The sequence below is a fragment of the Emydura macquarii genome, unplaced genomic scaffold, assembly GCF_026122565.2.
Source record: "Emydura macquarii macquarii isolate MOO-44397 ecotype Brisbane River unplaced genomic scaffold, CSIRO-AGI_Emac_v2 contig_3390, whole genome shotgun sequence".
NCBI lineage: Eukaryota > Metazoa > Chordata > Testudines > Chelidae > Emydura > Emydura macquarii.
Window position 1 is genome coordinate 332,464 of NW_027133527.1, and position 27,424 is coordinate 359,887.

General features: G+C 54.3%; 1 protein-coding gene across 1 annotated transcript; it reads left to right on the top strand.

Moving 5' to 3' along the window:
- On the top strand, positions 1–24,965 carry SLC29A4 (solute carrier family 29 member 4). Its single transcript, XM_067534258.1, has 11 exons — positions 1–167; positions 9,299–9,471; positions 12,696–12,827; positions 13,783–13,896; positions 14,808–14,936; positions 16,650–16,724; positions 18,979–19,244; positions 20,375–20,510; positions 21,749–21,936; positions 22,463–22,703; positions 24,046–24,965. The coding sequence occupies exons 2-11, from the start codon at positions 9,309–9,311 to the stop codon at positions 24,186–24,188; spliced, it is 1,587 nt and encodes a 528-aa protein (XP_067390359.1). The 5' UTR covers positions 1–167; positions 9,299–9,308; the 3' UTR covers positions 24,189–24,965.
- Positions 24,966–27,424: the final 2,459 nt, after the last annotated feature.

Here is a 27,424-nt window from a genome sequence, read left to right on the forward strand (position 1 = left end):
CCGGGCACGGGCGGACGGAGGCGGCGCGGCGCGGGTGGATGGAGCCGGCGGCGGGGCGAGCAGGGGCGGCGGCGGCGGGCTGGCTCCGGCGGCCGGGCTGAAGGCGGCCAGGCAGGAGCGGCGCTGCTGCAGCTGCTGAGGGAGGCGGGCTGGATCGCGGCGGAGCGGTAACGGGGCCACGGGGCTCACCTGTTGGGCCGGGGCCGGGGCTGGAGCCGGGGGCCGGGGCTTTGTCTGCCGAGCCCGGCTCAGGCGGGCGGGCGGGCGGGGGCCGCGTCGGGAGAACAAGACCCCCCCTCCCGGGCAGCGCCGGTGGCAGATTGCTCGGACCGGGGCTTTCCGCCGGGCACAGCCCCATGCCGCCGATGCACCCCGCCCGGGGGCTGCAGGGGGGGGCGCCCCTTTGCTCGGGGGGGGACGGGACCCTTCCGCCCCCCCGCCCCCCCCCCGATCTGCCAGGAATGAAACGAGGGCGTTTAAACCTCCCCTGCCCTCGCCTGGGTGCGACGCGGGTGTTTGCGCAGCGCCCCCCGCCGGCGGCAGCCCGGGATCTCCGCCCGCGGGCCGGGGCCGGGCTGAGCGGCGAGCCGCCGGGAGGTGGGGTGCACGGCGCGGGACAGGCCGGGGCAGCTCGCCGGCCCCTCTGGCTCCCCTCGTGGGACAGAGCCCCCAGGCCGCCGCAGCGTCTAGCTGCCTTCCGGGGATCTCGGCTTTCCCAGCCCTCCCGCCCGCCCGCTGCCGGCAATGTGCGGAGCCCCCTCCTGCCCCATGGCCCGGACAGCGGGGTTCCGAGATAGGAGCGGGGACATAAGTTGCTTTGGGGCACACACACACACACACACACAGACAGCATCTGCAATGGGGGGCGGGGGGGAGCCCAGCGTTGTGGCTTAAAAATCCAGGCTGGTTTCAGGAATAATGGAGTAAAACCTGCCAAAGTAGAGGAGAGCCACCCCCACCCCCCTACACACACACACACCCCCAGCCAGACCAGCATTTACTATATTTTTGCTACTGGGAATATTTAAAAAAGCAGAAAATCTTCCTGATGAGAACTGATTCGTCCTCCCCCCCTTCCTCTCAGTTCTGAGCCAGGGAAAGGGACCTTGGATGTCACTAACCCAAGAGGCAGTGGGCCCAATTCTCCTCTTCCTGACCGTGGTGTAAGTCAGGAAGCGGCGCTGTGAATGGATGTACACCAGCATATCCTTACTGCGAGTGGAGAATCAGGCCCAGTGTTATTAAGGAATCACACTGACTGTAGAACAGCAAAGGTTCCCTCCTGTGTTGTGTCCATGCTTCTCGGCTTTATTAATCTGGTATAATCAGTGAGAAGTTTGTGTTGTGATAAGAGGCTTTTATAATAGGCTTATTCTCCAAACAGATTTTCTATTAAAAAAAAAAAAAATCCACAACAGACTTTTACAGTGGGGCTAGATACCATTTCCTGTCTGCTCTTATCTGCTTCATTTCTTTGAGCATCAGGTGTTTGGTTTTTGCTGTGTTTGTTTTTAATAATTTTCGCTGCTCTCATTACTGTGCTGAAGGGTGTTAAAAAAAGGTTAATGAAGCATGGATTTCTCAACCAAAAATAATACAGGAAGCATCTATTTTCATTCCTAGTTGTGTCTGAGCCAGTCGAAACTCTCTTCATTGGATGGTCTCGCATCTCTCACAGAGAATAACAAAAGCACGGACCTGGTAGTAGACAAAAAGGTGCTAATTCCAGACACAGTTGCGTGAGCAGATTCATAGCAGATAGCATCAACAACGGTTTTATCCCGCCTTCAGAACCGAGAGGAGCCCGCTTCAAGAAATAGAATCTGTGAAACAGACCGCTAGTCAGTTCTGGTGCTTCAGTTGTCTGTTGTCATTTCATTTTCTCCAAAATGTGACACTCCCAGGTCGCTGTATATTGCATCTTGAAGCCTTGCAACTTCGCCCACTGCATGGGCCCAATGTGTGAGGCCGACGTTTGTTCCATGTGGGAGCAGGCAGCTAGATTTTTACCCTCGCCTCTTTCCATTCAATGGAAATTCAGGCAAAAAAATTCCAGGTTCACAATCAAGATGCTCAGTTTGGGTCAATTTTGGGTTGCAGTTGCCTTGAGAACTTTACCAGCTTTGATCTTGTTGCATTGCCAGGCTGCTTGTTGGAGAGGCCCATTCCCCTTAGATTGTGTCTGAGTATAGGACCCTCTCACCCCCCCTGGTCCTCTTGTTTCTACTTTAACCTTTAGTCTCTGAAAGAATAACATGACAAATGTCAGAGGCAGAGACACTGGATTATGCCAACAGTGGTACCCACTGGCCTATCACACAGATTCAGAGGACAGTGTGGCAGGTTCCTGGAATAGGTAAATATGTTTATGGCTCAAGGAAGCAATCAAAGTTTGGAAGGACCAGATTTTAAGAGGTCAATATAACTTTCATTAGCTTGTGTGACACTGGGACTGCAACCCAATTAACTAAGGCATTAGATTTCTTTCTCTGTTTATCCAATATGTGGATCATCTGCCAATAAAGGCTAAGACTCCATGTAAACCTTTATATCCTAGTAAACATCACATCTCATAATAAGACAGGAAATGACTGAAATTGAATCCCCATCCCCCCATGGTTCCATGTTTAGGAGCATTTATTCTCCCCAGATGCGTGTACCTAAAGCTGTGTTTTGGTGAAGCACCACTGACATCCAGTGCTGAGTTAGGGTATTACACATACACGTAATTCTAAATAAGGATCTGCCCTTTGCTCCTTTGATGGTATTTGGAATGAAATGAAGCAGGGGATCATCTAAAAGGATTTTGGCCATGTAAAGTACTGTGCACTGAGGACCTATATACACCAGCAGTTGCTGCATTAAGAACAAATATTCAAAGGTTCCAGCTGGCTCTCTCTGATTCCACAAGAGACTCTTGGAGTTTTGCAAACTCCAGATTCCCTGCATGGCTTCTTGGGGTGGGGTCGGAGACTTAATTTATCAGCCCCCTAATGGAATCACTGAGTTCCTCTTGGGATTCCAGATATGCAGGTAGATTTCTCCCTCTTCAGAGCCATCATTCATAGTGGTCGCCAGACCCGTGAGGTTACCACAACAGAAAACAAAGCAAATTCAACAAACTCCCAACTCCAGGAGGCATGTTCCTGCCTGAGGGGGGATAGAGCACCACCTAGAGGTAGAGCTAGGTCCCTGCGGCACAGCTCAGTTTAAAGGGGTTCTTTGTAAGTGGCCCTGCATGACAGTCAGGATCCGTTAAAGCGGTTTCTGCTGCTCTCTGTTGGGCTCACAGGTTTGGATTTTGGACTGGAAATTACAGCCCTGGCAATGGTGGCGCTATGGCCAGTTCAAGCAAACCTGAGTCTCCCTGCAGAGCCATTCCCTTGGGGATCCTTTACCGAGAAGCCCAGGCTCTCCCATGCCTGCTGCAGAAATCCAGAGCACAGTCAGGGCCATGAGTTTCCAGTGATTGTCCCATTTATTACAGAGCTCTCAGACAGTGTGAAGCAGCGGATGCTCCACATCATGTTGCACTGGGGCATGAGCAATGAACATCACACCAGCCTTCTTCCAACCTGCCCTGCTGGGAAGGGATCCCATGACATGGGACACCCTGCAGCTGCAGCGTTAGCAATTCCATTGGCCTTGAGTGGAAACTATGGAGTGGGACCATTAGGTAACATTGTGCGCAGTCACATTACTTCCATCCCCCTCCTCTGCCCTGGAGACCGCCCAGAGCGGAGGCTATTTGAGCTGGATTCTCCCCAGCCATCACTCCCACCTGTGAAAAGTGGGCCTGAACCGCTGCCAAGGTGGGAGGATGTCCTTTCACACACCCTGTGCATTCACTTTGCACTGCTGTAAATATACAGCAGTGTATATGGCAGGTGGAGCTGAAAGTCAACAAAGTCACGCACCCCGGCCCAGGCATCTGCACTCTGTGACCTTGGGAGAGGAAGGACCCTGCTTTTCCAAACCTCGCTCTGGCAGGAAGGGAACCACTCCGTGGAGAGGCAAATGAAATGGGTTTGCAAAGGGACCAGGATGTGTGGCTGCAGCATGTTGTAGGAAACCGTCTTCATCTGAGATCTCTGGTGCTTTGCAGGAGGCAGCGTGGCAGATGTGGAAGCTAGTTGTGATCCAGGAACACTAGAGAGAACTGGAAGGGCGGGTAGGGGGTGGTTAGATGTATCTACACTACTGCCCTGTACTGGAGGGAATGTGAATCTCCAGCTTTTAGCAGGGATTCCCCTTCAGCTCAAGGGGTAGGACCTGTGCTTTCCGACTCGGAGAAGTTGGGTTCTCTCCCTACGATGACCTGCTCATTGGTCACATGGACAGCATAGAGTCAACCCCAAAGTCGTAGGAGGGTCACCAGTTGGTTACAATAGTTTGCCCTTTGCTTGCTTTCATAGGCTGCTCTCAAATGCCTTTACAAATGTTTTCTAAAGTCTGACGATAGCCCTGTGAGGAAGGCATTGTCTTCATACCACAGAAAGGTAAACTGAGGTGCCGAGGTTAAACAACTCTCCCCAGGACATACAATGAGTCAGTAGCAGAGCCAGGAATAGAACCCCGCCTCCTGCTCTAACCACAGACAGTGCTGCCTCTCCTGTGGCACTTCTCTCTTGGACGTTAATCAGCCCGCGATGCCGTCACGTGGCCAGTCCAAAGTCCTCTTTAGCCCAGCCGACTGCCTGGTCCAGAGCCAAAGCAGCCCCGGTTCTAGTCCCTGAGTTGGGCTTTTTAATAGTGTTGGTTCCTGTCAAAACGGAGGATTAAAAAAAAAAAAAAAAAGTGCTGGGGTTTATTTATGGAAACTGAGGCATGTGACAGGCTGCTGCCGAGCAGAAGCCTGGGGACATTATTAAAGTTCCCGCACCAAAGCAAACCCCTGACAGCTGTTGCTGTCACCCTGACACCCAACGCGGAAAAACCCCTGGCTGTCAACGTGAAAACCTCCTCGTGCCGGCTTATCAGGTTTGCAGACTTTCAGCGAGGGATTTGCAGCGGCGATAAACCTTAGCACCACCCCTCAAAGCTTGCGATGAGCTGTCGAGATAACCCAGCTCAAGGCGGCTGTCTCTGCTCCTGCGTTCGCTGCCTGGGAAGTAAAGGCTGCTGAGATGGACAAGACAGCGACTGGACCTGGGGAGCAAAGAGATTTTTTTCTGCATCCTGGGTCGAATGCTGAGCTGCCGGAGGAAGGGGTCAGCCAGAGGGAGCTCGCGCCGGTGCACCACATAAGGTGCTGGAGTGGATTGCACACAGTAACCGAGTCCCCTTCGAGGAGTGTCTGTGGAAGGAGTGCATCTGTGCAAAGAATGCAAGGCTACATGAAGGCAGGCCTAATTGCTGTCCCTGCGCTAGGTCTCTAGGCCGTTCGTGTAGGGACAGGTGGGAGGGAAGGACCCATTGCGTTTCCTTGTGGCCCTGCAACAAAATGACCTGAGCCCAGTCCACGGTCTCCAACCTGCACCTGTTACGGGGGCTTTGCCTGTGCACGGGAGCCTAGCGCTGTCCTGTGTGATGCCTTTACCCTAGGAGAATCAGACCAGATCCCTAGCGCCTTGTTCAGGTTTAGTTCAGTCCTAGCTTCCAGCAGGCCAAACCTCCGCGTTGCCGAGCACCGGCAGCTCCCACTGACTGCAGTGGACTGGGCCCATTAACGTCAGCGGGAGTTTGCCTGAATAAGGCCCGCAGGATTTGCTCCGCTAAGAATGCTGTTCGTCTCCAGTGGCAGCTGCTAAGAGCAGGGCTTTGCATCTGGGCTGGTGAAGGTCACTTTCCACTAGGCAGTGCTACTGTTTAAGTTCCTTGCACCCACCCACTGCTAAAGGCCCCTCCCCCAGCTTAATGGGAGGAGTCACTGGACCCAGGACTCAACCGATTTCATGGGACAACTAATGAAAAAACAGGAAGGGGCCTGAGGGTCGGGGTCAAACAGAGGGAACCGGAATGGGACAGCGAGCAGAGAACCCCGGACAGCACCCACTGCTCCCGGAAGGTGTCTGGGCAGCCAGCGGACGCTACCCAGAAGAACTCTGCCCAGATGCATGAGTGGACAGAGGAACAGAGATAGGCCCCACAGTCAGAGAGCGCCCCCTTGGCCAACCTCCTCTCCTGGTGTTGTAGACGACCACTTTGGCCAGGGCGAGGAGGAGGTGGATGAGGAGGTCCCGCGACTTTGTGGGGCCACAGACGGGGTGTGCGTATAAAAACAAGTGTGGGGAAAAATGCAGCCGGAACCTCAGCAGGAGGTTCTGGAGGAGCCGGAACAGGGGCTGCAGCCTGGTGCACTCCAGGTACACGTGCGCCAGGGTCTCCCTCGTGCCGCAAAAGGGGCAGGTGTCGGGGCGAGGGTGAACCTCGCCAAGTACATGCCCGTGCTTACGGCTCCATGAAGGAGCCGCCAACTGATATCCCCGGCGGGCCGTGGTTCAAGATGGAGTAAAGACTGGCCCACCGGGGGTCCTCGCCCTCCGCAGGTGGCAGCAGGTCCGGCCACTTGGTGTCAGGGCGGGACACGAGGATGTGAAAAATTATGGAACGCTTCACGAATTTGCGTCAGTGCTCTCAGGCAGGCAACGTGCTCAGCTGAGAGACTGGGAAATGCCACTCGGGATATAGGAAATAGTCCTTATCCATCCATCCCCCCCCAGCGGACACAGGTGCATGGCCGTTCACAGACACTGCCGAATGAGTACGTGGGACTAGTTAAAACGGCCCAATTCCATGCTTATTAAATGCAACCCCCAGGCCATTTCTTTGACAACCTGTGCAAATGAAATCCTCCAGTCCCTACTTTCTGCCAGCGGGAAATGATGCAGAAGCCCTGGCGGTTGATGTTTCAGGCACCTTTTGCAAAGGTTTGAAGGCTCTGGCAGCATGATGGGATCTAAGTGATGGTGGTTCTTCGCATAGCCTTCGTGGCCAGGCAGGGATCAGGTTTCCCCGAGAGCCATGCTGTCACCGTTAAGAAGCGTCTCTCTCGTGCTTGGCTCTCAGACCCAGAGCCCATCCAGAAACTGCAGGGCCTTCGCTGGTGCTCTGCACAGTGAAACATTTTGAGATTGGGGCGCTGAGAGGGAAGGTGGGGCCATGGGACGATCTAATTCTTATGAAACAGTCCCCAGGACGTGAACATCAGAGAATCCTGCTCGCCTTCAGTCCTTGGAGAACGCCGTGGCGTCCCTGTGCCGCTCGCTGCATCCGTACACGGGATCGCTAACAACGGTGCACAGATCTGTGTGCCAGGCTGCACTTGTCCTTGCTGTGAGCAAGACGCCCCACTGTGCAGTGCCTGCTGTGGTGGTGCCGGCGTGGACAGCCATAGTGCAATGGTGCAATTAGTCCTCCCAGTGCCATGCCACCCTTCAGAGACAGCCTCAACAGCCCAGAGCAATGGCTCTGTCACAGCAGGCCCCAGGCGGCACCGAAAGCGTGAAGAGGTGAAAATGGACCAGAGCTGTTCTGCACCCGCTCCGTGGAGCTGTGCTGGGCTTGTGGGATAGGTACAACCATCCTGCAGTGCCCAAGGAGTTTTGTGTATGCGTGTGGGACAGGGGGACTAGCCTGGGTGCTTTGCAGTGTGGAAATCGCACAGTGCAGGCTGCAGTGATGCAGTTCTTTAGTGTGGATGCAGCCCTGTCGATTCCCTGTGCGGGCAGGTATCTAGGCCCTGTACTCCCTGGTCGCTCTCTAGCATGGATCGATGCCCTGCCTGGTGCTGTTTGTTTTTCCCTCTGACAGCCATGCAGGCTGCTGCAGTAATGGGAAGCCTCATAACTCCTCCGCTTCCAGCAAACATCACTGGAGGGGATGAGCTCACAGCTGCTCCAGTCCCAGCCTCTGCCAGCAAGCGTCACCCTCACAACCGGTGTGGGAGTGCGGGCTGGTGGGGAAATTGCAGCCCAAATAATGCTAGGAAAGGTCCTTGTGGAGATCCTGATCCGAGACCTGCTCAGAGAGTCCAATGGCAGTGAGCACAGATGAGAGCTCTTTTTACCAGGGAGGAGGCAGAGCTTACCCAGATTTAATTCATTGCAGGTGCTCCTTTCCCTCCATTGCTTCCCGCCTAGGAGCCCTTCTCTAAACATTATCCACGCTCACCCCATTCCGCCAGCTGACAGCCTCCACTCTTGTCTGCTCCCTTCAGCGACAGCAGGGTGGTAGAGGTGGAGACATCTTTAAAATGTCTCACGCGCATACAGTGGAGTTCTTGGTTCCATCGGGGGTCTCTCCTGGTGTTCTCTGCTGTACGGTTTGAACGGGCTGGTTTTGATGCCGCCTGCCTTGCAGGCTCTGAGAAACAAGCTGGATTCTTTCCCTCTCACACAGCATCGTCTTTGTACTTTGTACTGCGCTTGCACCTGGCAGCCCCAGACACGGACCAGGACCCCGCTGTGCCAGACGCTCCACAAACACAGAACAAAAAGCCAGTCCCTGCCTAGGGAACCCCATCGTCCTCCGTGGCCATATCTTTATTACTGGTAATGAGGACTCAGGAGAAGGAAAGACCCCAGCTTGTCTCTTGGCCTCTTCTGACTGAGGTTGCGACGTTGGAAGATAAGGGGGAGAAAAATGTTAGAGACTGAGCATGTTCGAGCTGAAAGTTACTGAGGGACAATAAAGATGGAGCCCTGAGGTGCCATTTTTCAGCGTAGATCCAAACTCTGAGGGGTTGGCGGGACCAACGGATCAAGTGGAGTGAAAGAATGAAGTGCTATTGGCCACACCCAGGGCTAATGTACAAAGTGGGTGGGTGTGAATCTAAGGGTGTTGGGATGTGTCAAGAGGGGCCAGGAAGTGGATATTATGCTAGGTTAACGCCACCTCTTAATTTGGGCCTGCGTGTACCACTTTGGCCAAGCAGTGACTCAGGGTGGAGGAACATGGCCGTTTTCTACGGGTAACCTATTGCAGATGCTAGGGGGTGTAACTAGGAGAAATGGGATACAACTGAGCTGATTATCAGGAGAGAGCTCCTGCCAGTGCGATGATTTACACCAAGGCCTTTCCAGGGAAGCGGTGGGAGCCCCATCGCTTGGGGCATTTAAAAGTAGACAGGGCAAAGTATTTGAGATACTTGCTTTGGCCGGGGGAAGGGCCAGATGACCTCAGAGCTCTTTTCCCTTTGTAGCCACTGTGATATTTTGGATGGAGTGTTTCATGTTTTCCCTAGATATTACGTTAGCGGGAGCCCTTGGTCCCACTGGGAATAAACTCCAGTGGGGTATCTCCTGAGGAACATGCTGGGGTTGAGCTGATGGTTTGTGGCTGTCCTCGCTTGCTTTAGGTCGGCCACCATGGGCTCTGTCGGAGGAGATCACTTCAAGGACATCAGCCCCGTGGTGACCCCCGAGGGGAACGTGGTGATGAGCTTCAGCTTTGACAGCTACCAGCTGGAGGAGGAGGAGCTGCAGGCTAAAGGGAGTCAGGCCAAGGGAGTCCTCACTTTCATGGAGCCAGGTAGGGCATGGCAGCTGGGCTTAGCATGTCTCCTGGTGTGCAAGGAGGGATTGTGGAGGATGGGCGGAGGGGGGCACATAGCAATGGCAGTGACAGACTGCAAAGATGGCTCAGCTGACACAGAGAGAGGAGAGAGAAGATTGTCAGAACAAGCGCTGCACCATGTGTCCCATAGCTAGCGACAGGCAAACCCTGCTGTGCCTGGTGGTTCATTTCACCTGGGAGACACCCCCCCAGACTTTCACTGGGTGTTCAGATTATCCTGACTCCTTGGGTCGGGCGATCTCGCAGGGGTGGGCGATCTCGCAGGGGTGGGCTTTCTCGCAAGGTCTTCAGGTCGGGCCAGACACCCCCAAAAGAAGCCTTTGTCTCATTGTGGTGACGCTTGAGGCCCAAATGAGACCAGGAAGCGCAGGGACTAATAACAAAAACTTTTGCTGTAAGCTGGGGACGCATCAGTTGGAAGTGACAGAGGAGGAGAAGGACCTGGGCGTATTGGTTGATCACAGGATGACTGTGAGCCACCAATGTGATGTGGCTGTGAAAAAAGCTAACGCGGTCCTTCGATGCATCAGATGAGGTATTTCCAGTAGAGAAAAGGAGGTGTTAGTACCATTATACAAGGTGCTGGTGAGACCTCATCTGGAATACTGTGTGCAGTTCTGGTCTCCCATGTTTAAGAAAGATGAATTCAAACTGGAACAGGTGCAGAGAAGGGCTACGAGGATGATGCGCGGAATGGAAAACCTGCCTTATGAGAGGAGACTCAAAGAGCTTGGCTTGTTTAGCCTAACCAAATGAAGGCTGAGGGGAGATATGATTGCTCTCTATAAATACACCAGAGGGATAAATACCAGGGAGGGAGAGGAGTTATTTAAGTTCAGCACCAATGTGCACACAAGAACAAATGGATATAAACTGGCCATCAGGAAGTTTAGACTTGAAATTAGACGAAGGTTTCTAATCATCAGAGGATTGAAATTCTGGAACAGCCTTCCCAGGGAAGCAGTGTGAGCAAAATACCTAGCTGGCTTCAAGACTGAGCTTGATAAGTTTATGGAGGGTGGTGAGTGCGCCACATGGTCACGAGGGAAAGCAGCTGGGTGTCTGGCTGGTGAGTCTTGCCCACATGCTCAGGGTTTAGCTGATCGCCATATTTGGGGTGGGGAAGGAATTTCCCCCCAGGCAGATTGGCAGAGGTCCTGGTGGTTTTTCGCCTTCCTCTGCAGCATGGGGTAACAGGTCACTTGCTGGTGGATTGTGGGTGAGGTTCTGTGGCTGCGTTGTGCAGGAGGTCAGACTAGATGATCATAATGGTCCCTTTTGACCTTAAAGTCTATGAGAGACCACAGGATGGGGTGGAAATGATGAAGCTGATGCATTTAGGGAACTCTTTCCAAGCCTGCAGAAGATTCAGTTCAAATCCTGGGTGACATCTGGGGCTGGTTCTTATTTCACAGGAGCCATTGGGCCCTGTCCTAAAGAATAACTATTGTCAGAAGAGCCTGCTTTCCCTTGAGCCCCTGAACCATCGCCATGGCCTGGACGCCCGCCTGTGGCACAGACAGCACGCGGGGGGAACAAACTGATCCCAAAGCTTTGCAGTGTTATAACAGCCATAGAGGTGACACACCCTCCCGCATCCCCAGGACTGGCACGGGGGCAGGGCAGCCAGGATCCACCCAAACAAGCAGGGACCTAGGGAATCTGGCAAATCCTCCAGCTGTGTGGGTCTGAGGCAGCACAGAGGATGCTTCTCTGGGCACCACCACTGCTCACTAGCCAGGGGAGCATGGCTGGGCTGGCCACCTTCCTGCTGAGCCCTCCCCGCAGAGTAGGCAGGCAGACTTCCACATCCCGGCAGCCTTAACGTGCTGCGCCTCTGGCTGCGGAAGAGGCAATTCTTGGGGTTGGGATGAGGAAACCTGCGACTCATCGGGGCTCCTCCCTCTGCTCTTAGCCACTCCCCCTTTACTGTTGGGCCTCTCTGTGTTTGTACGTTTTGCTTAGACCCACACCTCTGCCTGTTCACTCTCTGTACATGCAGTGGTTGGTGCCGGACTGATTCATGCCAGATCACTTCAATACACCGCGCATCAGTCAAAGACCTGGTATTTTTATACCTCCAGGGGCACGGTGGAAATGCCTCTATTTATAGGATGCAATTTAGCCAGGCTGGTGTTTATGTACGGAGCGCCAGAGGTGTTGGGCACATTGTGGAAACCCTCCAGCGATATAATTTTGGAACATTAATACCATCATTTACAGTTCTTAATAAAAAGGCTGTACCTGCTGTTTAATCCTTCTCGGCGCTCTCAGACCCTGTAATGAGTGGTGAGGGCTTGAAAGCTGCTTTCCCTCATGAGCATGTGGCGCACTCACCACAGGGCCATGCGGTGGCCCTTTGGGAAGGGCTGAGATTTAATACAGCTGTTGCTCTTTCGGGGACACCCAGATGTTTCCTCGTGAGCCCAGCACAACTGAGACCATAAGCAGGCGTCTCTGCTTTGCTCTTTCGGGGATGGGGGGCAGGCAGATTCACGTGCAGAAGTATGGTGGGCTGGAATCAACGAGGCTGTGAAAATTGTACCTGCTGTGGAGAAAAATAACTTCTCCTAATACAGGAACAATGTAATTCTGTAATAGAAAAAGTCACTCTTCACTCCCAGCGTGGAAGTGGCTCTAGGCTGGTAACTGGAGGTAGATGAACAGAGACACGGATACACAGAACCATACGTACGAGTGTCTTCGGGAAGATACCTTCCACCACTGGCTGTTACTACACAGTTGTCCAGCATGTGGGTTTCTTGCTTCTTCCTCTGAAGCAGCTAGTGCTGACCATTGTTAGAGACAGGATCCCAGACTAGATGGGCCGCTGGTCTAGTCTGGTCATTCCTGTGAGCGTGATGGCGTAGAATAATAGCATTGCAGTGTCTCTCGGGGGATGGAGGAGTCAGTTGCGATGAATATAAAGAGGATTCTTTATTGAGGCTGCAAGACACAGAGCCTGTCATTTCTCTGATCTTCAGTTCCCAGCTTGTGTTGCCACATGGGGTCGTCCTGAGTGTATATCTCTGTGCACCGAAATGGGACTGTCCTGTACCTTGTCTCAGTGAACAATAAATCTGTTGCCTCTCAATGTATTTCCCAGCCTGTCTGCAGGACTCTGTGTTGAGCTCTAACAGGCCCATCTGTCACCTGTTCTGTCTTCTTTTGGGCTGTAGCCTCTGAAGACCCTGAACCCCAGGATCAATACCATGGGATTTACTTTGCCATGCTGCTGGCAGGGGTTGGATTTCTCCTGCCGTACAACAGCTTTATCACAGATGTGGACTATTTGCATCATAAATATCCAGGTGGGTCCTTCCCGGCAATGGCGCTTTGGCATGTCGCAGGCTCTGCTCCTTAGCTGTCATTCGGTGAGCCAGGACATAAGATAAAAACTGTCATGGCAGAGTCTTCATTAGCAGGAGAATGCTAGTTTGACAAGTAGAGGGGAATCAGCCTGGACAGGCTGCTCATTTCCAATTCACATTTAAAGTGCCGTGTTAACCTTTGAAAGCCAGCAGTCAGGATTCCTGCTGTTAAATGCCCCTACCAAACACAGTCAAATTTAGTGGCAGGAGATCCTAGAAGTCGGTGCTAAGATGTTGAAAGAGGCTGCCGAAGTGTGTGTGTGTATTTTGTGGGGGTCTGGTTTTGAAATAGGGCTTGTCCTGGTCTCCCAGTTCTTGTGGGTGCAAATATTGACAGGTGCTAGGTGTCTACTGGATGTCGACTGGTATGTCGACAAATGTAGACTGCTTAATGACAGCTGTGTCACCCTGGGGTGGTTGTATGCTGAGCGCAAAGTGGAGTTATACAAAATCTGGGGCTGCACCAGTGGCATCTCCTGCATTGCCCAGGAGGTGTCTCCTCAGATCCTCACCCCATTCTCTATCATTCCACAGCCTCCTATCTAGGAGAGCCCTGGATGCCTATTTACACACTCTGGAAAACGTTTCCTGCTCCTGGATATCCCTAGACAATGCAACCCTGAAATTGTTCTTTGAGGCCGCAGCTGAATTACCCAAACAATGGCACTGTAACTCCTGAGCCTAGTCCAGCCCTCAGATAATCCGGACCACGTGGGCTAGGGGCGATATGGAGCAGCCACCAGACCCCCAATTCTGTTCACCATGGTGCCAGCCCAGACCCATTACCAGCAGCAGCTCGACAGCCCCTTTCTCTCGCCACAGAAACCAAAGCCCTCAGTCCAACGCTGCTCTTTGAGTGTTGCTGACTGCCTGCAACTCTTCTGTTGTTCTGCAGGGACCTCCATTGTGTTTGATATGAGCCTCACCTACATCCTGGTAGCCTTGGTAGCAGTCATCTTGAACAACGCCCTGATGGAGCTGCTGAGTCTGCATACCAGGATCTCTGTGGGTAGGTCTCTCCCTTTCTTTCCCCTGCCCCAGGGATCCAAACATGACCTAAGCCTGCCCCTGCATTCTGGGGCTACCGTATCTCCTTGGTTATTTCCCCATCCCATCGGTGCAGGCTGGCAGGCTAGCGTTTGCCAGAAGAGTGGACTCCCGTCTCCAGCGCCTTAACACAGACTGCCCTGGAAAGAGGCTGCAACCCCTGAGATATCATTGCCCATCCTTGGCCCCTTGCAGGATACCGAAGCGTCACTTCTGGTCCCTGCCTGATCTCCCAGCAGGGAGGGTGAGATGTGTGTTATGCACGCAGATGCCAGGTGTTCAGTTTCCAGGGGGAAGAGAGTTGATAGCTCCAGGCTGGTCACATACAAAGCATAATATAGTATAAGCATAATCCATTCACCCAAACCTCAGCCTACCCAGTCACTTCGACTTTGCCCAGCATCCAGTGTAAACACCCAAACGTCCAGCCATGCACGTAATCAGACATACCATTAGCTGAACACGCGGAGAACCAGAAATACAACCAGGCTGACATTTGGACACCCAAATGTCTGGCTGCCTAGAGACTCAGACATCAAGAGGAACCCACATTTCGATACCTGGGCTTCCATCCCACCCCATAGGCAGTTAAATAACTAAAGCCGTCTTGTCTTAGCTGGAAAGAAACGGGGGCTGTTCTCTGGCCCCTTGTTCATCTGCTCCATGTCAGTGCAGGGATGCACTCCCTCTTCATATAGCTCCATGCAGCAGTACGAGCTCTTACACTCGGCCCATTGGGGTCTCACTGGGATTCCCTGGGGCCTACGATGAGGCTTCTGAGCTCATCACCCCGCTGTCCCAGATTGGTCCACAGGCTGGCTTCCAGCTGTGCTCTCTGGCCCCTGACTCCCGTGTCCATCTTCTTCACTGCAGGATACCTGTTCGCTCTGGGTCCCCTTCTCTTCGTCAGTATCTGTGATGTCTGGCTGGAGCTCTTCACCCGCAGGCAAGCGTATGCTATTAACCTGATAGCCGTGGGGGTCGTGGCCTTTGGCTGCACAGGTATGCAAAGACTGGAACAAGGAGGGGGGGCCAGGTGGTTCTGGGGGGAGCAGAGGCTTGTTTCGGGGTTCAACGCCTGCTTGAAAATAGAGAGGGGGAGTATCTGGAAGGGGGAAACTGCCTCTCCCCCCAAAGATCCTCTTTCCTTGCAGGGAAAAGCAGGAACAAACCTGCTGACATTTCTATTGGGCCCATATAACTCAGCGGTTTACAGCCCCTGATGGGCCACCTGCTGCTTCCTGAAACACCACAGCCCTGCTCCCTGGACCATCTCCCCAGTCCTCTGAAGTAGATTTGTTCAGTCACGTACATCTGCTCCTCTCAGGCCCCGGGAACATCCTGGAACCCATTGCCCGTGGAGCAGTACGCATACCTGCCAGCGAAAACCAGGAAAATTCGGATTTGTGTAAAATCACAGGCATTTGCATAAAATTACATGGATTTGCATAAAGTGCAGCCTGATGAGCTTTCAACTTCTCCCTGAACCCCCAAATACCTAACTCCGTACCCACCCTGCCCCACCTTTGTGCATCCCCCAGGTCCTCATCAATCAAACACGCATCTCTAGCACCACCACATCAATGGCAGTCAGTGGGGCCAGCTGGGTTAAATTCCACTGGAGTCAGTACAGCCAGGTCCCTAGCTGGTGCAAATCAGCATGGCTGTGGCTGCTTCTTACCGTGCTAGCTGGCCTGCCTGTTCTGCTAGTTCTGTTGGGAAGCGCTGATGGGATGGGGCGTGCGAGTACCAGGCAGACAGATGAGATAGAAACGAATGTGAATTGAAACCGAGCTCTTGTTTAGTAGGAAAAGTGTGTGTGTGGGGGGGTTTCCCCCTCCCATTCTGGGCTCTGTGAAGCATCACTTTTTGAGCTGATGAGACACATTTATGATTTTTGAATCACTGCTGCTTGTTCCAGCTGCTGAATTTCTGGTTCCTTTTGAAAATATGAATGACACAAAAGCCTTCATGTCCAGTTGTTGCTGCGCTAACCAAAGCCTTTCCCCTCGTGACTGAATGCTTTGAAATAACAAAATGCCAGGGCCCCGTGCAGCTGTTGGGCAGTGGGAGTTGTTAATACCAGGGCAATCCTCAGCTGAGTTATTTTTATTCTCAGACCATATTTCATCCAGTAAAAACCCAGCCTTCTGCAGCTAAGTAGCACCAGCTAGCCCAGGTATGTTTCCAGCCCGTTTTATTATTGTCTTTCTGATGCTGTTTAACACTCTGGAACATGAGTTGTTGGCATCCTGCTTCACAGCTGTAAACAACTGGATTCAGGCCGTGCAGTCTGCACCCTCACACCCCACCCACCCAACCCCAGCAGTCTTGGCTTTTAGTACCCAGGGCTCTAATATGCCAGAGGTGTCCAGGACCGAGAGCTGGTGCCTTTCCACAGCATCCTTATTTTCTTAGAGTGAAGAGTGAAGAAGAAGGTTCTGATTCATGAAAGTACTTAGCCCTGCTTGAGTCCACCCTGGCTACAGCGTGCTTAAAGTTAAGCCCAGGCTTTCTAGAAGCAGGATCCTTTTCTGAATCAGAACTTTAAATAGGAAGCTCTGCACCAGCCTCTCCTGGCCCAGCCGCCCCTGGGACCCTGCCAATCAGTCGGCAGGACTCCGGGCAGTATCTATGGGCTGGATCCCAGCTGCATTGCGGGTAGGGAGTAACACCTGTTCTCCTCTCTTTCTTTGGTGCGCCTCTCTCTTTAAGTGCAGCAATCCAGTTTCTACGGCTACACCGGGATGTTGCCCAAGCGCTACACCCAGGGGGTGATGACTGGCGAGAGTGAGTATCCTCCTGACCCGGGGTTCTTAACGCCTGCTCGCTGGCAGAGCTACTGCTGTTCTGATTAGATAATCGGCTCGTTAGCCAGCTGCTGACTGGCACGTTGGCCAGCGCGCCCTTAGTTGGCCCGTTCCCTTATATGTCAGCATTAGCTGGCACATGTAATAAAGACCCACGGCTTGACACAGAGGTTATGTCTACACGTGGAGCTAGGGGGGTGATTCCCAGCTTGCCTAGACATACCTACCGTGCTACAATAGTAGTGTAACATGGGCAGCCTCGAGCAGCGTCCTGGGCTGGCCGCCCTGAGTACGTAGCCACAAGGTTGAGGCGCTCTGCTTGGGGTGGCTAGCCCGTGCTGCTGCTTCCTGTGCTCTTGGGGCTGCCCGTCAAGCGAGGGCGGGTTTGTCTACAGGAGCAGGGCACATCCGGAGCGCTCAGTGTAGACGTAGTCAGACTGGTTGCAGCGTTCCATCCTTCCCGGTGTCAGGTTCTTGGGGAAGATGCTGTGGAGAGAGGTGACTTCTCCACGCTAAGAGATCTCCGCCTTTAGTAACATGACGCCCAGATCGAAGCAGCGCACGCGGGGGGCGGTTGCACTGCGATCGGAGGCGTGATTGGCGCGTATGTACAGCGGAGCTAGCTTGACTCTAGCTAGCCTGAGCACCGCCGGCTGTGATGCTGCGGTGGCGGGGACTTCAGTGCGGGCGGTTCCAGCCTGCCTGGGTGCTGGGGCACATGCTCGGACGGCGAGCCCATGCTGAAGCCTGCGCCTCGCTGCTGTTGGTACCCAGCTAGCGCGAGGAAAGCTGGCTCGGGAATGTCTACACGTGCTGCAGTCACCCCTCCAGTTGCAGTGTAGCGCCCTCTCCCCCCCCGCCCTGTTTCGACAGCACACATGGCCTTTTACAGTGCGGAGAATGAAGGCTGGAGTCTCTGCTGCGGCCATGAGTGTGGGTAGGGGCGACCTCCCTCCCAGTTCGGCTGCAGCCTTTCTTTCAATGTACACAGCAAAGGCCTTCGTTCATCATTAGCCGAGTCTTCTTTTGAAGACCCCTCCACCCGCCGTTGCCAGTGGACGCTGGCCCATCACCAAAGCCGTCTCCGTCTCCAGCCTGGTCCCTGGGATGGCTCGCTGGAAACTGACCGGCATGCGGCTCGCGCCTCGGGTGTTGCGGCCCATCCTGGGCGAGTCTTTTCCTGATCGAGTCGACAGCCATTGGGCAGGAGAGTGGCTTTTTCGTCCTGCTGCACTCTGACCCGTTGGCCCTGGCGCACCCGAGGAGCTGGAGGGCATGCTTCCCACTGGCAGATGCACTAACTGCTGGGAGCTGGGGAGCTCTCACTGATATTTTGACTGACATCCCTGCCGGGCGGATCTATTGGTTCTTGGCTGGTGTGTTCATCAGTCAGTGGCCAGCTGGCCCTGGGACAGACAGACAGAAAAACTGTAATTACAGTGGGCGTGCGGGCCAGAAAGAAAAGCTGCCCCAGCCCCTGGCATGGGGTAATGAGCAGCACTCGGCATGGTTGGCCTGTCCCTTCCAGTTACATGGCAAGCCTGACGTTGTAACTGTGAGTAGCCGCTCGGTTTCTTGGGGAAATGCACTGGCTGGCAGAGGGGCGCATGCGCCTCTCAGACGCTGTCCCCCTGTGCTCTGCACATGTGTGGCTGCTGTTAACACTGAAGAGAGCGCAGCATAAGCACTGCCAGGGACTGCCGGCCGACAGGTCTGTGTGGGGGGAGCCGATTCCCCTGTATTTCCCCCAGCAGCGGATGAACAGCAGGGAGAGAGACCAGACGCCCCTTCCTGTGCCTTCGCCCCTTTGTCTGGGGGATGCCTGCAGCGTGAGGAAGGTGCTGTGAGCCCCTGGCCTCTCCACTCACCTTCCCCCATTGCAGCCAGCTGCAAAACAAAGGAGGCAGGGGACTGGGTGTCTGTTCTCCCTCTGTGCTGCTGGGGTTAGTACTAGGGAATCCGCTTTGTAGCCCGCAATCAGCTTGGCTCACTGAGGAATCAGCTTGGCTCCCAGCCCATCGGTTCTCCTTCCATCCAGGCCAGGCCAGCCCACACGCTCTCCGGGGCCAGGCCAGCACTGTGATGGGTTCTGTCCTTGTCCGTGCAGAGACCCCGGGTTTCACACCCGCTCCAGAATGCCTCTCAGCCCCAGCGGGCCGTGGGAAGGCGCTGAGCTGCGCGCCGTCCTGGGAACCCCCCTGCCGACGGGCCTGCTTTTGCTCTCTTCTGCTCAGGCACTGCCGGGGTGATCATCTCCCTCAGCCGCATCTTCACCAAGCTCCTCCTGTCGGACGAGAAGGAGAACACCATCATCTTCTTCTTCATCTCCATCGGCATAGAGCTCATGTGCTTCGTTCTCCACCTGCTGGTGAAGCGCACCCATTTCGTCCGGTACTACACCGCCTGCTCCCGGGAGGGTGCCCCCGAGGGCAAAGGGGTCCCGGACCACGGCACCGGATACAGGGTTCACCACGACGTGACTGCAGAGGACGTCAGATTTGTAAGTCTCCCTTTCTGCGGTTCGTGGGCTGGTGTGCCGGGGCTTTCAGAGCCTGCTGGGCTTCTGCTGCCTCTGACCTGGGCCTACTGCTGCTGGCCTGAGGCTGAGGTACTGGGAAAGCTATCGCCGAGGGGAATGGGAGAGCCGGAAAAGGTACAAAAATACATTGGATCGGTCCAGGCGGCCTTTTGGTGCAGAACCCAGAGTTGACGTAGAACTAAGAGCGCAGCATTTGCCCTCAGCAGCAAGCTGGGCCCGTGGCAGCAGCTCCAACCAGTGGGTTTAAATGTTGGGCATGAGAACCACGCTTCGCTTCTCGCCGCGGCCTGTCTGCCGCATAAGTCCCTGCTGAAAGGTGGCAGCAGCACTGCTCCAGAGGCAGAGCGCTGGGCTAGAAATACAGCGCTCCGCATTCCAGCCCCTCACAGATGATGTTCATGAACTCGTGTGATAATCAGCCTGCAGCTCAGTTCGCTTTGGGACAGGGGTGGCCAGCCTGTTGCCCGTTCAACGCTTTCTGGTGGTCAGCCTGATTCCTGCGTGCTGGCCCCTGGTCCTTGCTTGTAGCTGTGACGTTATCTGGGAGAGAACTAAAGATACATTTAGTATTTTCCTAACGTTACTGCCCTGCGCAAACAATTGCCGAAGTTGGCACAGGGATGTCAGGCGATGGGGACTGGGAGGGAGGTGGGTGTGCAGCCACGAATGGGAGAGGAGAGGGGTCTACAAGACAGCTGGCTTTATGTTGTTGTGCACAGGATGGAAAAATGCAAGAACCCCTGTTTTAGGAGGTGTGTGGTGCCCTCTAGTGGTGCACTGGTGCAGAGAAAGGCTGCAGCATTGTATATAAATCTACACAATAAAGGTAAGTGTCCGAGCGTGACATATAAAGTGGAAGCTCCATCTAACCCATATTTCCCCCCACTTTTGTTCTCTGCCCTTCCTGAGTGGAGTAGATCAGAGGCACTGATCTCATCCATTCTGGCCTTGATAGGATGGTCTGGGCCAGGGCCAGTCTTTCATCAAGCTGGATAAGTTCCCTGGGTCTTTCTCCCTCTTCCCACTGAGTTTTCCTTTGCAAAATACCTGCTGGCTCAATGCTACCTTGATCCCTCTTGTGCTTTCCCCAGGAAAATCAACCTCATGGGCAGGTGGGCTCCCCTCCGGGCAGCCTGGAGCATGAAGCTGAGCTGGCTGGCAGCGGGACCTACGTGAGGTTTGATGTTGCTCGACCAAAAATCAAAAGGAACTGGCCCAGCTTCAGAGGTAGGACACCAGGGTCCAGCTGCAGGGACTCGCTCTCCGGACCAGACGCTCCTCAGCACTCACTCTAAAGAGTGCATTTGCCTTTTGCTCTAGCTGGCAGGGACAACTAGCCCCACCCTCACTTAAAGGGGCTTTCAGAGGCTCTGATTTAAAGTGTAACTGTCACTTTTTAATAGCACAGCAATAGCTTGAGTGTTTCTGTCATTGGGGGAGAAAGGACGTTCTTGCACTAAAGGCTAAGGAAATCTGGGTTCAGCTCCTACTTTGCCACAGCATTTTGATGTGACCTTGGGCAAGTCACTTATTCTCTGTGTGCCTCTGCTCCCCATCTGCCCATAGGGGGAAAGGCATGCCCCTAACTCTCATCAGTGTCTGCAAGGCACTCAGAGGTTACTGTGATGGCAGCCGTACACGTCCCTAGCTAGATAGACCTTCATCCCCAAACACTTCGCACGCTTGAGACCCGCGGCATCACTGAAATGCAGCTGTCTCTGCATCCATCCAACACATGTCACGCTGAGCAACAGTGGAGGCAGAGACACTTTTAGGCCAAAGGGGGTAATCTCGTGATATCCCATGATGCACATCACAAGGAGTGTGAGGCCACATTTCTGTCCAACACGGGATGTAAAATAGCAGTGACGCTACAGCTGGATCTCTTGCCTTTTTACCCTCACGGGAGTAAGGGGGGTGTGTGTGCAAACTCTGACATAGAAAACCGTGGGGTCATAGTTAGTGTAAGCTGGCTATCCCCTGGAGCTGCAGGTATAGCGTGTATACAGCATGTGCAGTTACAGCACGCATCCAGGGTTTGATGGAAATCAGAGCGAGTTCTTAGGTACCCTATTGGATTCAACCCCAAATTTCTGTTGGAGTCATTTGAACAGCACCTGTTTACACCAGTGCTGAATCTGATCCACAGTTCAGGGAATGGGGTCTGGCCAGGGGAAATGGATTTCTAATGCAGGAGAAGGAGGTGCCCCAGCCCCCTGCCGGGCAGAACCCAGTGTGGTCTGGATGGATGCCATATGATAGGAACGCCATAGGATGCCATGGATGCGTCTCTGCCATATGATAGGAAAGAAATACTGCTCGTATAGAGCTGATCACTGCCTTTGCGAACTCCCCTAGACTAGGGCGAAGTCTGCTGGGGGTGACCCTCTCACCGCCATGCTCTGCAGGGGGAAGAGCTTGGGTTTAATAATAACCTGATGAGTTGCTTTGCTGTCCTCCTCCAGACATGATGCTCCATCGCTACGTTGTCTCCAGGGTGATCTGGGCCTACATGCTTTCCATTGCCATGACCTACTTCATCACGCTGTGCCTCTTTCCTGGGCTGGAGTCGGAGATCCGCAACTGCACTCTTGGGGAGTGGCTCCCCATCTTAATCATGGCTATCTTCAACCTCTCGGACTTCGTAGGCAAGGTAGGAGGAATCCTAGCTAGATCTCCTGCGCCGGCTGCCTGGGAGAGCAGTTGAGGGGCCAGATGGGCAGTAGATTACTAAGAACAGGTCTAGTCTGGCGGCCAGTCTACCCTGCTGTCGAAGAGAACTGGGAGACAATTGCCCACGTTCAGTCCATGGACTTGGAGTGGCTCCAACTCCCTTGTAGCCTTTTTAAAGCTTTTTCCTCCCTCCTCTGCTATTAGAAAACCAACGGGTTAAAATCGGGTTGTCCGTTGATCTGGTATGTCATTAAGGATGCGGTTGGCGTGCGTATAGGCTGGGGATCTGGTCTAAATGGTGTTGCATTGTTACTGAGGATGGGCTAGGTTCGGATTCCTGGAGATCCCACAGTACAGATCTGTTTGTTCCCAGTGGCTTTTTTGCTCTGGAATTACCACCCAGTCTAGACTGGCCTCCTGAACGGCCTTGCTCTTTATTGGTCTAGAGTTTACTCCAGAAGTTGCTTTGCTTTCCAACACGCTGCCACTTTCCCGCTGTGTTTTAGATCCTGGCTGCCTTGCCTTACGACTGGAGAGGGACCCACCTGCTCATCTACTCCTGTCTGCGAGTGATTTTCATTCCTCTCTTTATAATGTGCGTGTATCCCAGTGGGAAGCCAACCTTCAGCCACCCCGCTTGGTCCTGCATCTTCTCCCTCCTCATGGGGATCACCAATGGGTACTTTGGCAGTGTACCTATGATCCTAGCTGCTGGCAAAGTGAGCCCAGAGCAGCGGGAACTAGCAGGTAGGAGGAATTCCACGTTGACACATGCCAGCCGCTCACAGGAGCGGCATAGTGAGGCAGGGACAACGGTGGCTGGACCCACAGTGTCACGGGTTCCATTTGTGTTTCCCACGGTTCGAAGGGGATGGGCTGTACTTCCACACCCATGTCACCGCTCCAGCTGTAGGGCCCATCTGCACTGCCCGGGCTGCTGCGTTCTTTGCTGGGTTCACCCAGGGCTAGCATGTGGCTCCTAACCAGAGAGGAGCTCCATGGTTTGCCTTTGTTCATGACTGGGATGGGTTCCATGCTGTGTGGCTTGACCCTGACACAATCACCGGCTGCCCAGGTGTGTGCACGAGAGGGCATTTCCCAGGCTGCTTCAGCTGCAAAAACCCAACAATATCCCCGGCGATGGCACAGATATTCCCAGAATGCATTGCTGCAGACATTGCAGTGGATGTGGTAGGTGTGGACAGGCCAGGTCAGCAGTAACGGGGGGAAAAGATGCCAAGTGCATGGAACTAGGTCCCAGCCCGGTTACACGTAACTCAGCTCTGTCTGCAGTGGAGGGGGGGGGCCTTACTGCAGCCAGGGAGAGACTAGCTGTGCCTGGGCGGGCAGAGAGGAAGAGGTTGGGTCACCCCAAAATATAAACGGGTGCAGGGGGCAAGCGGGCCATGAGGGGCTCTCAGGTCCCTCTCCTGTTCCTTGTAATCCCTGCACTAGCCCCCAGGCTTAGAGGCCAGCGTGGGTGCAGGCCAGAGAGTGCCGGAGGCCCTGCTGTAATGCACTGACATGCCGGCTGCCCTGCACTGAGCACTTCCCCAGCGGTGCCAGCCGAGCAGGGGGTCGTTCCCAAGAAGGCCAGTTTCTCAGAGCATCTATGCTTGGGGCTCTGTCTTGGGCTGAATTGGTCCATCGGAGGGGCAGGGGGAGGATCCTGCTACACCATTTTGGCCCCCCTAGAGCTCCCCTCCATCCTGCCATCCACGCTGATCCCATTCCTGCTCTAAGGCTCCCCAGCCCAGCTCACACCATTGCGGGGCTAGAGCCCTGCGCCCCCCTGCCCAGTGCGGGTACACGCTGGATGCACCCTCGCTCTCCCTGGGCGTGGTACCGTCACCACCTGCACTGGCGCTGGGTTAGCAGCAATGTGCTCTGGGGGTGTGGTACGGATTAAAACAAGAGCTGGTGGCAAGAGCGGGGAACCTCTGTCCCAAATCGCACGGGGCCTGGGAGCACGAGTGGAGATGCCTCCCGGGACCCTGTCCGGGAACGACCCTGATCTGAGCACTCAGCGTGTGTCTGCCCACGCAGGTTAACCTCCTGGCTTCTCTTCCCCATTCTCCTTCTCCTCCAGGTAACACCATGACTGTGTCCTATATGACCGGCTTGACACTGGGCTCTGCCGTGGCCTACTTTGCCTACAGCCTCACCAGTACGTCTCACAGCACCTGCTTCCACACTGAAACCTACAACAGCTCTTTCACGGCGGGCTACTAGGCGGGCGATGTGGCGGGGGCTGCAGAAGCGCTGTGAGAGGACAGGGGCAGGCGGGTTGGGCTGGGCGAGGGAGGAGAATGGGAATGAACTGCCGTGTCTGTATTCATCAGGTCCCACCCTACCCAAAATGGGATCCCTGAAATATTGATGAATTCATTATTAATTAATATTAATAATCTGATCCCTGGCCTGATGGGCTGCAAGGACGGAGCCGATCCTGAGGTCTGCAAGCTGGCAACAGGCGGGGCCCAGAGGTGTTTGCAGCAGGCTGTCACTGGCTTCAGAAAGGGCACAAAAGTTTGGGGGTGACAGTGGGTGTCACCCTGAAACGGCCCCCTCCCCCCCGACTTAGCTTCCTCTCTGCGTGGCCTTGCTGGAGCGACCTCAGTGCACCAAGGCTGGCCTCGTCTCCACCCGCCCCACCCCTGCCAGGGCCTCAAGGAGGCTGGGCTAGTGGGGCAGAACTTTACAGGAGTTAGGGGAATAGTGGGTCTAGCACGTGCCTGATATAACTCCATTGAAGTCCATCGAGTTAAACCAGGGATAAGTTGGCCCAGGGATTGCCCAGCCCGCTGGGTGTCTAGGCTGGGGTCTTATCCCCCATTCACGCCCCATGGACGCTTGGTCCTTCCCAAGTGAAAAATGGAAAACTGAACCATGGTGGGTGCGAATTCTGGTGAATCTCTGCATGAGGGAGCCCAGCTGATTTGTGTCACTGCCGTGGAGCCATTTCTCATGCCGAGAGGGGCCGCAGCTCCTTGGGAGGCAGAGCAGCAACGACAGGAAACCCTGCACCCCATGCCTTAGCATTTCACCCCGCAGGGAGGAGCTTCCTGATTTCCTACCCTGGTGTGGGGTGCCCCCGCCCACCCTGATCAAGAGAGTGTGTGCCCGCAAAGGACAGGATGGGGGCAGTGGTGGGAACGTGAGGATTTTTTATTTTTTGCTGTGCAACGGATCAAATTTGGTCAGCCATCAAACGGACAATGTCAGGCGGCTGTGGTGGTCTTCACCCCTGACGCCCAATTGTCTATAGCACCTCTACATATCCCAGCCCCATCCCACCATCCAACCTCGTGGGCGTCAGACCCTGCACACAGCCACTGCATGCCTCAGTGGTGGAGCTGGTTTGTACCATGGGCCAGCACCAGCCTGCTGCATCACAGCCGGCCCAGCTCCCCGGCGCGCTCCGAACACGGGGCAGGTGTAAACCCACGACTGAGTGCGCACGCCAAGGAGGTGCAAAGAGGAGATGAAGGGGAAGTGGGGAGAGAGATTGCCAGGTGCGTGGGCAGTGACAGAGGGGGCGGAAGAAAGCAGCGGAGAAAGCGGGAGACTGATGGGGGGCAGGAGGAGGGGGAAAGAGATGCTGCGTTCATCGGACGCAGCGCGCGTTGTAATGTAATCCGTGGCCAAACCCCTCCTGGCTTCGCCGGGGTAGGAGTGAGGAAGGCACCAACACTGATCTGCCCAGTGTTTGTTACCGTGGCGCGGGGAGTGGTGTGCTTCTTCCCAAGAGAATGACTGGGCCTGAGCTGTGCTGAGTGGAGGTCTGGGAGCAGCTCTTCAGCTGTTTTCAGCACTAGCAGCTTGTGCGGTTTGCGAGGGGCCTCGTCTCCGCTGGCCAACGCCATAGTCGAGCTCGGAGACAAAGGCCCAGTGTCCTCTCTACACTGCAGCTTCCCCCACTGCGACCACCTCTGGAGCGCCGCGGGCAGGGGTTGACGGCTATGAGTTTGCTCGTGCTTGGACCTTCTGGACATTTCAGTTCTTCCTTTGCCAGCCACCCCAGTGTGAGGTTGCACTAGGAATTCCTGCTAGCGGAGACACAGTTGCTCCACCAGTCACCCACCCTGGAAGAGCCAAGGGCTGCGCTCTTCCATTCCACCCCCAGAGGCTCCTACCTGGTCACATGCGCAGTGACTATTCCATTCTGGGGCCCGGGCTAGTGCCGGGAATCAAGGGGGTGGGGAATAGAGCAATCCCTGTAGACTAGAGCTCAGGGGGGGGACCACAAGTCCAAGTCCCACTGTTGACACCTTCCCAAAAAAGAACATGCCAGGAACTAGCACAGAGAGGCTATGCCACACTCAAGGCTTGCTTCAGTCCTGCATAAGTGATCAAGGTGGCTTGAAATGTGTGTAGGTTTTGTCCTTGTAAATGGCAGCTCCGAGGTTGCAATCCCGTACAAATCGCCTGGTGGTTGGTGTTTGCCAGAAAGCCCCAGCTCCTGGAGTAATAAACTTCAGCTGTAATTCAAAACAATGTACGTTTCTAGCCCTCCTGGTTGCAGACACAAGCCTGAAAACCTGAATCCTAAAATCCAGAAGGCAAATAAAAAGAACCCAGATGTTGTTGTAGTTCTAAAAAAGCTCATGATTTTTAAGCCGTTCTCATGATTTTTCAAGAGCCTGGTCCATGATTTTTGAACCCTCAGTGGTATTGCAGATGTGGCCCATCTCTTTCAACAGCGTATCAGTAGGTCCAGGGGGAACGTAGCCTGTTCCACTGAATTCTTGAGTATAATGTATTGCACAGATCAGCAGAGCAGGGGCATGAATGTAAAAGTAGAGTGAGATGGTGCCAGACATGAGCTTTGGAAAAGATTGTAAAGTCCATGATAGCAGATACAGACTGAGTTCCCCCTCCTGCCACCAAGCCGCTTGCGCCATACATTTTAAATATGCACATAGCTCATTTTGTAATATTTTATAGGACATCACATTCCTTTTTTTTAAATAGAGAGCAGCTATTTATGGGGAAATTGATAGATTTTTGCCTCAGGGGAAGCAAACCAAGCATGGGTGTGTCTGCTTGCGCTTGGGCCATCCTCCCCGTTGAATAGGACTAGCTGACCAGTTGTGGCCACCGGCAGTGAAACTAACCAGTAACCAAACAAAAAAACAAACCTTTACAGTGCAAGGGTGGTCACAGGCTGCAGCTGCAGCCTTGGCGAGTCAGTCTATGCTGCAGTTAAACAAACACCCGTGGCTGGCCCGTGACAGCAGGGGCTGCAAGGCTGGTTAATTGCAGTGTGGACCTTTCGGCTCAGGCTGCACCCAAGCTCTGGGATCCTCCCACTTCCCAGGGTCCTAGAGACCAGGCTCCAGGGCAAACCTGGACAGCTGCACTCATGCAATTCAACAGCCCTGTAGCCCAAGCTGCGGGTTTTTAATTGCCATGTAGCTATACCCTATGTGGCCAGGCCCGCATTCTCAAAGCCATGTGACTGGAGT

What these genes read in the sequence shown, in the direction of transcription:
- SLC29A4 (XM_067534258.1), top strand. Translation starts at nt 9,309, where the DNA reads ATGGGCTCTGTCGGAGGAGATCACTTCAAGGACATCAGCCCCGTGGTG. An exon ending in CGTGGCCTTTGGCTGCACAG is followed by an intron (nt 14,937 to 16,649) that starts GTATGCAAAGAC and finishes TCTCTCTTTAAG; the next exon opens with TGCAGCAATCCAGTTTCTAC. An exon ending in TCTCGGACTTCGTAGGCAAG is followed by an intron (nt 21,937 to 22,462) that starts GTAGGAGGAATC and finishes GCTGTGTTTTAG; the next exon opens with ATCCTGGCTGCCTTGCCTTA.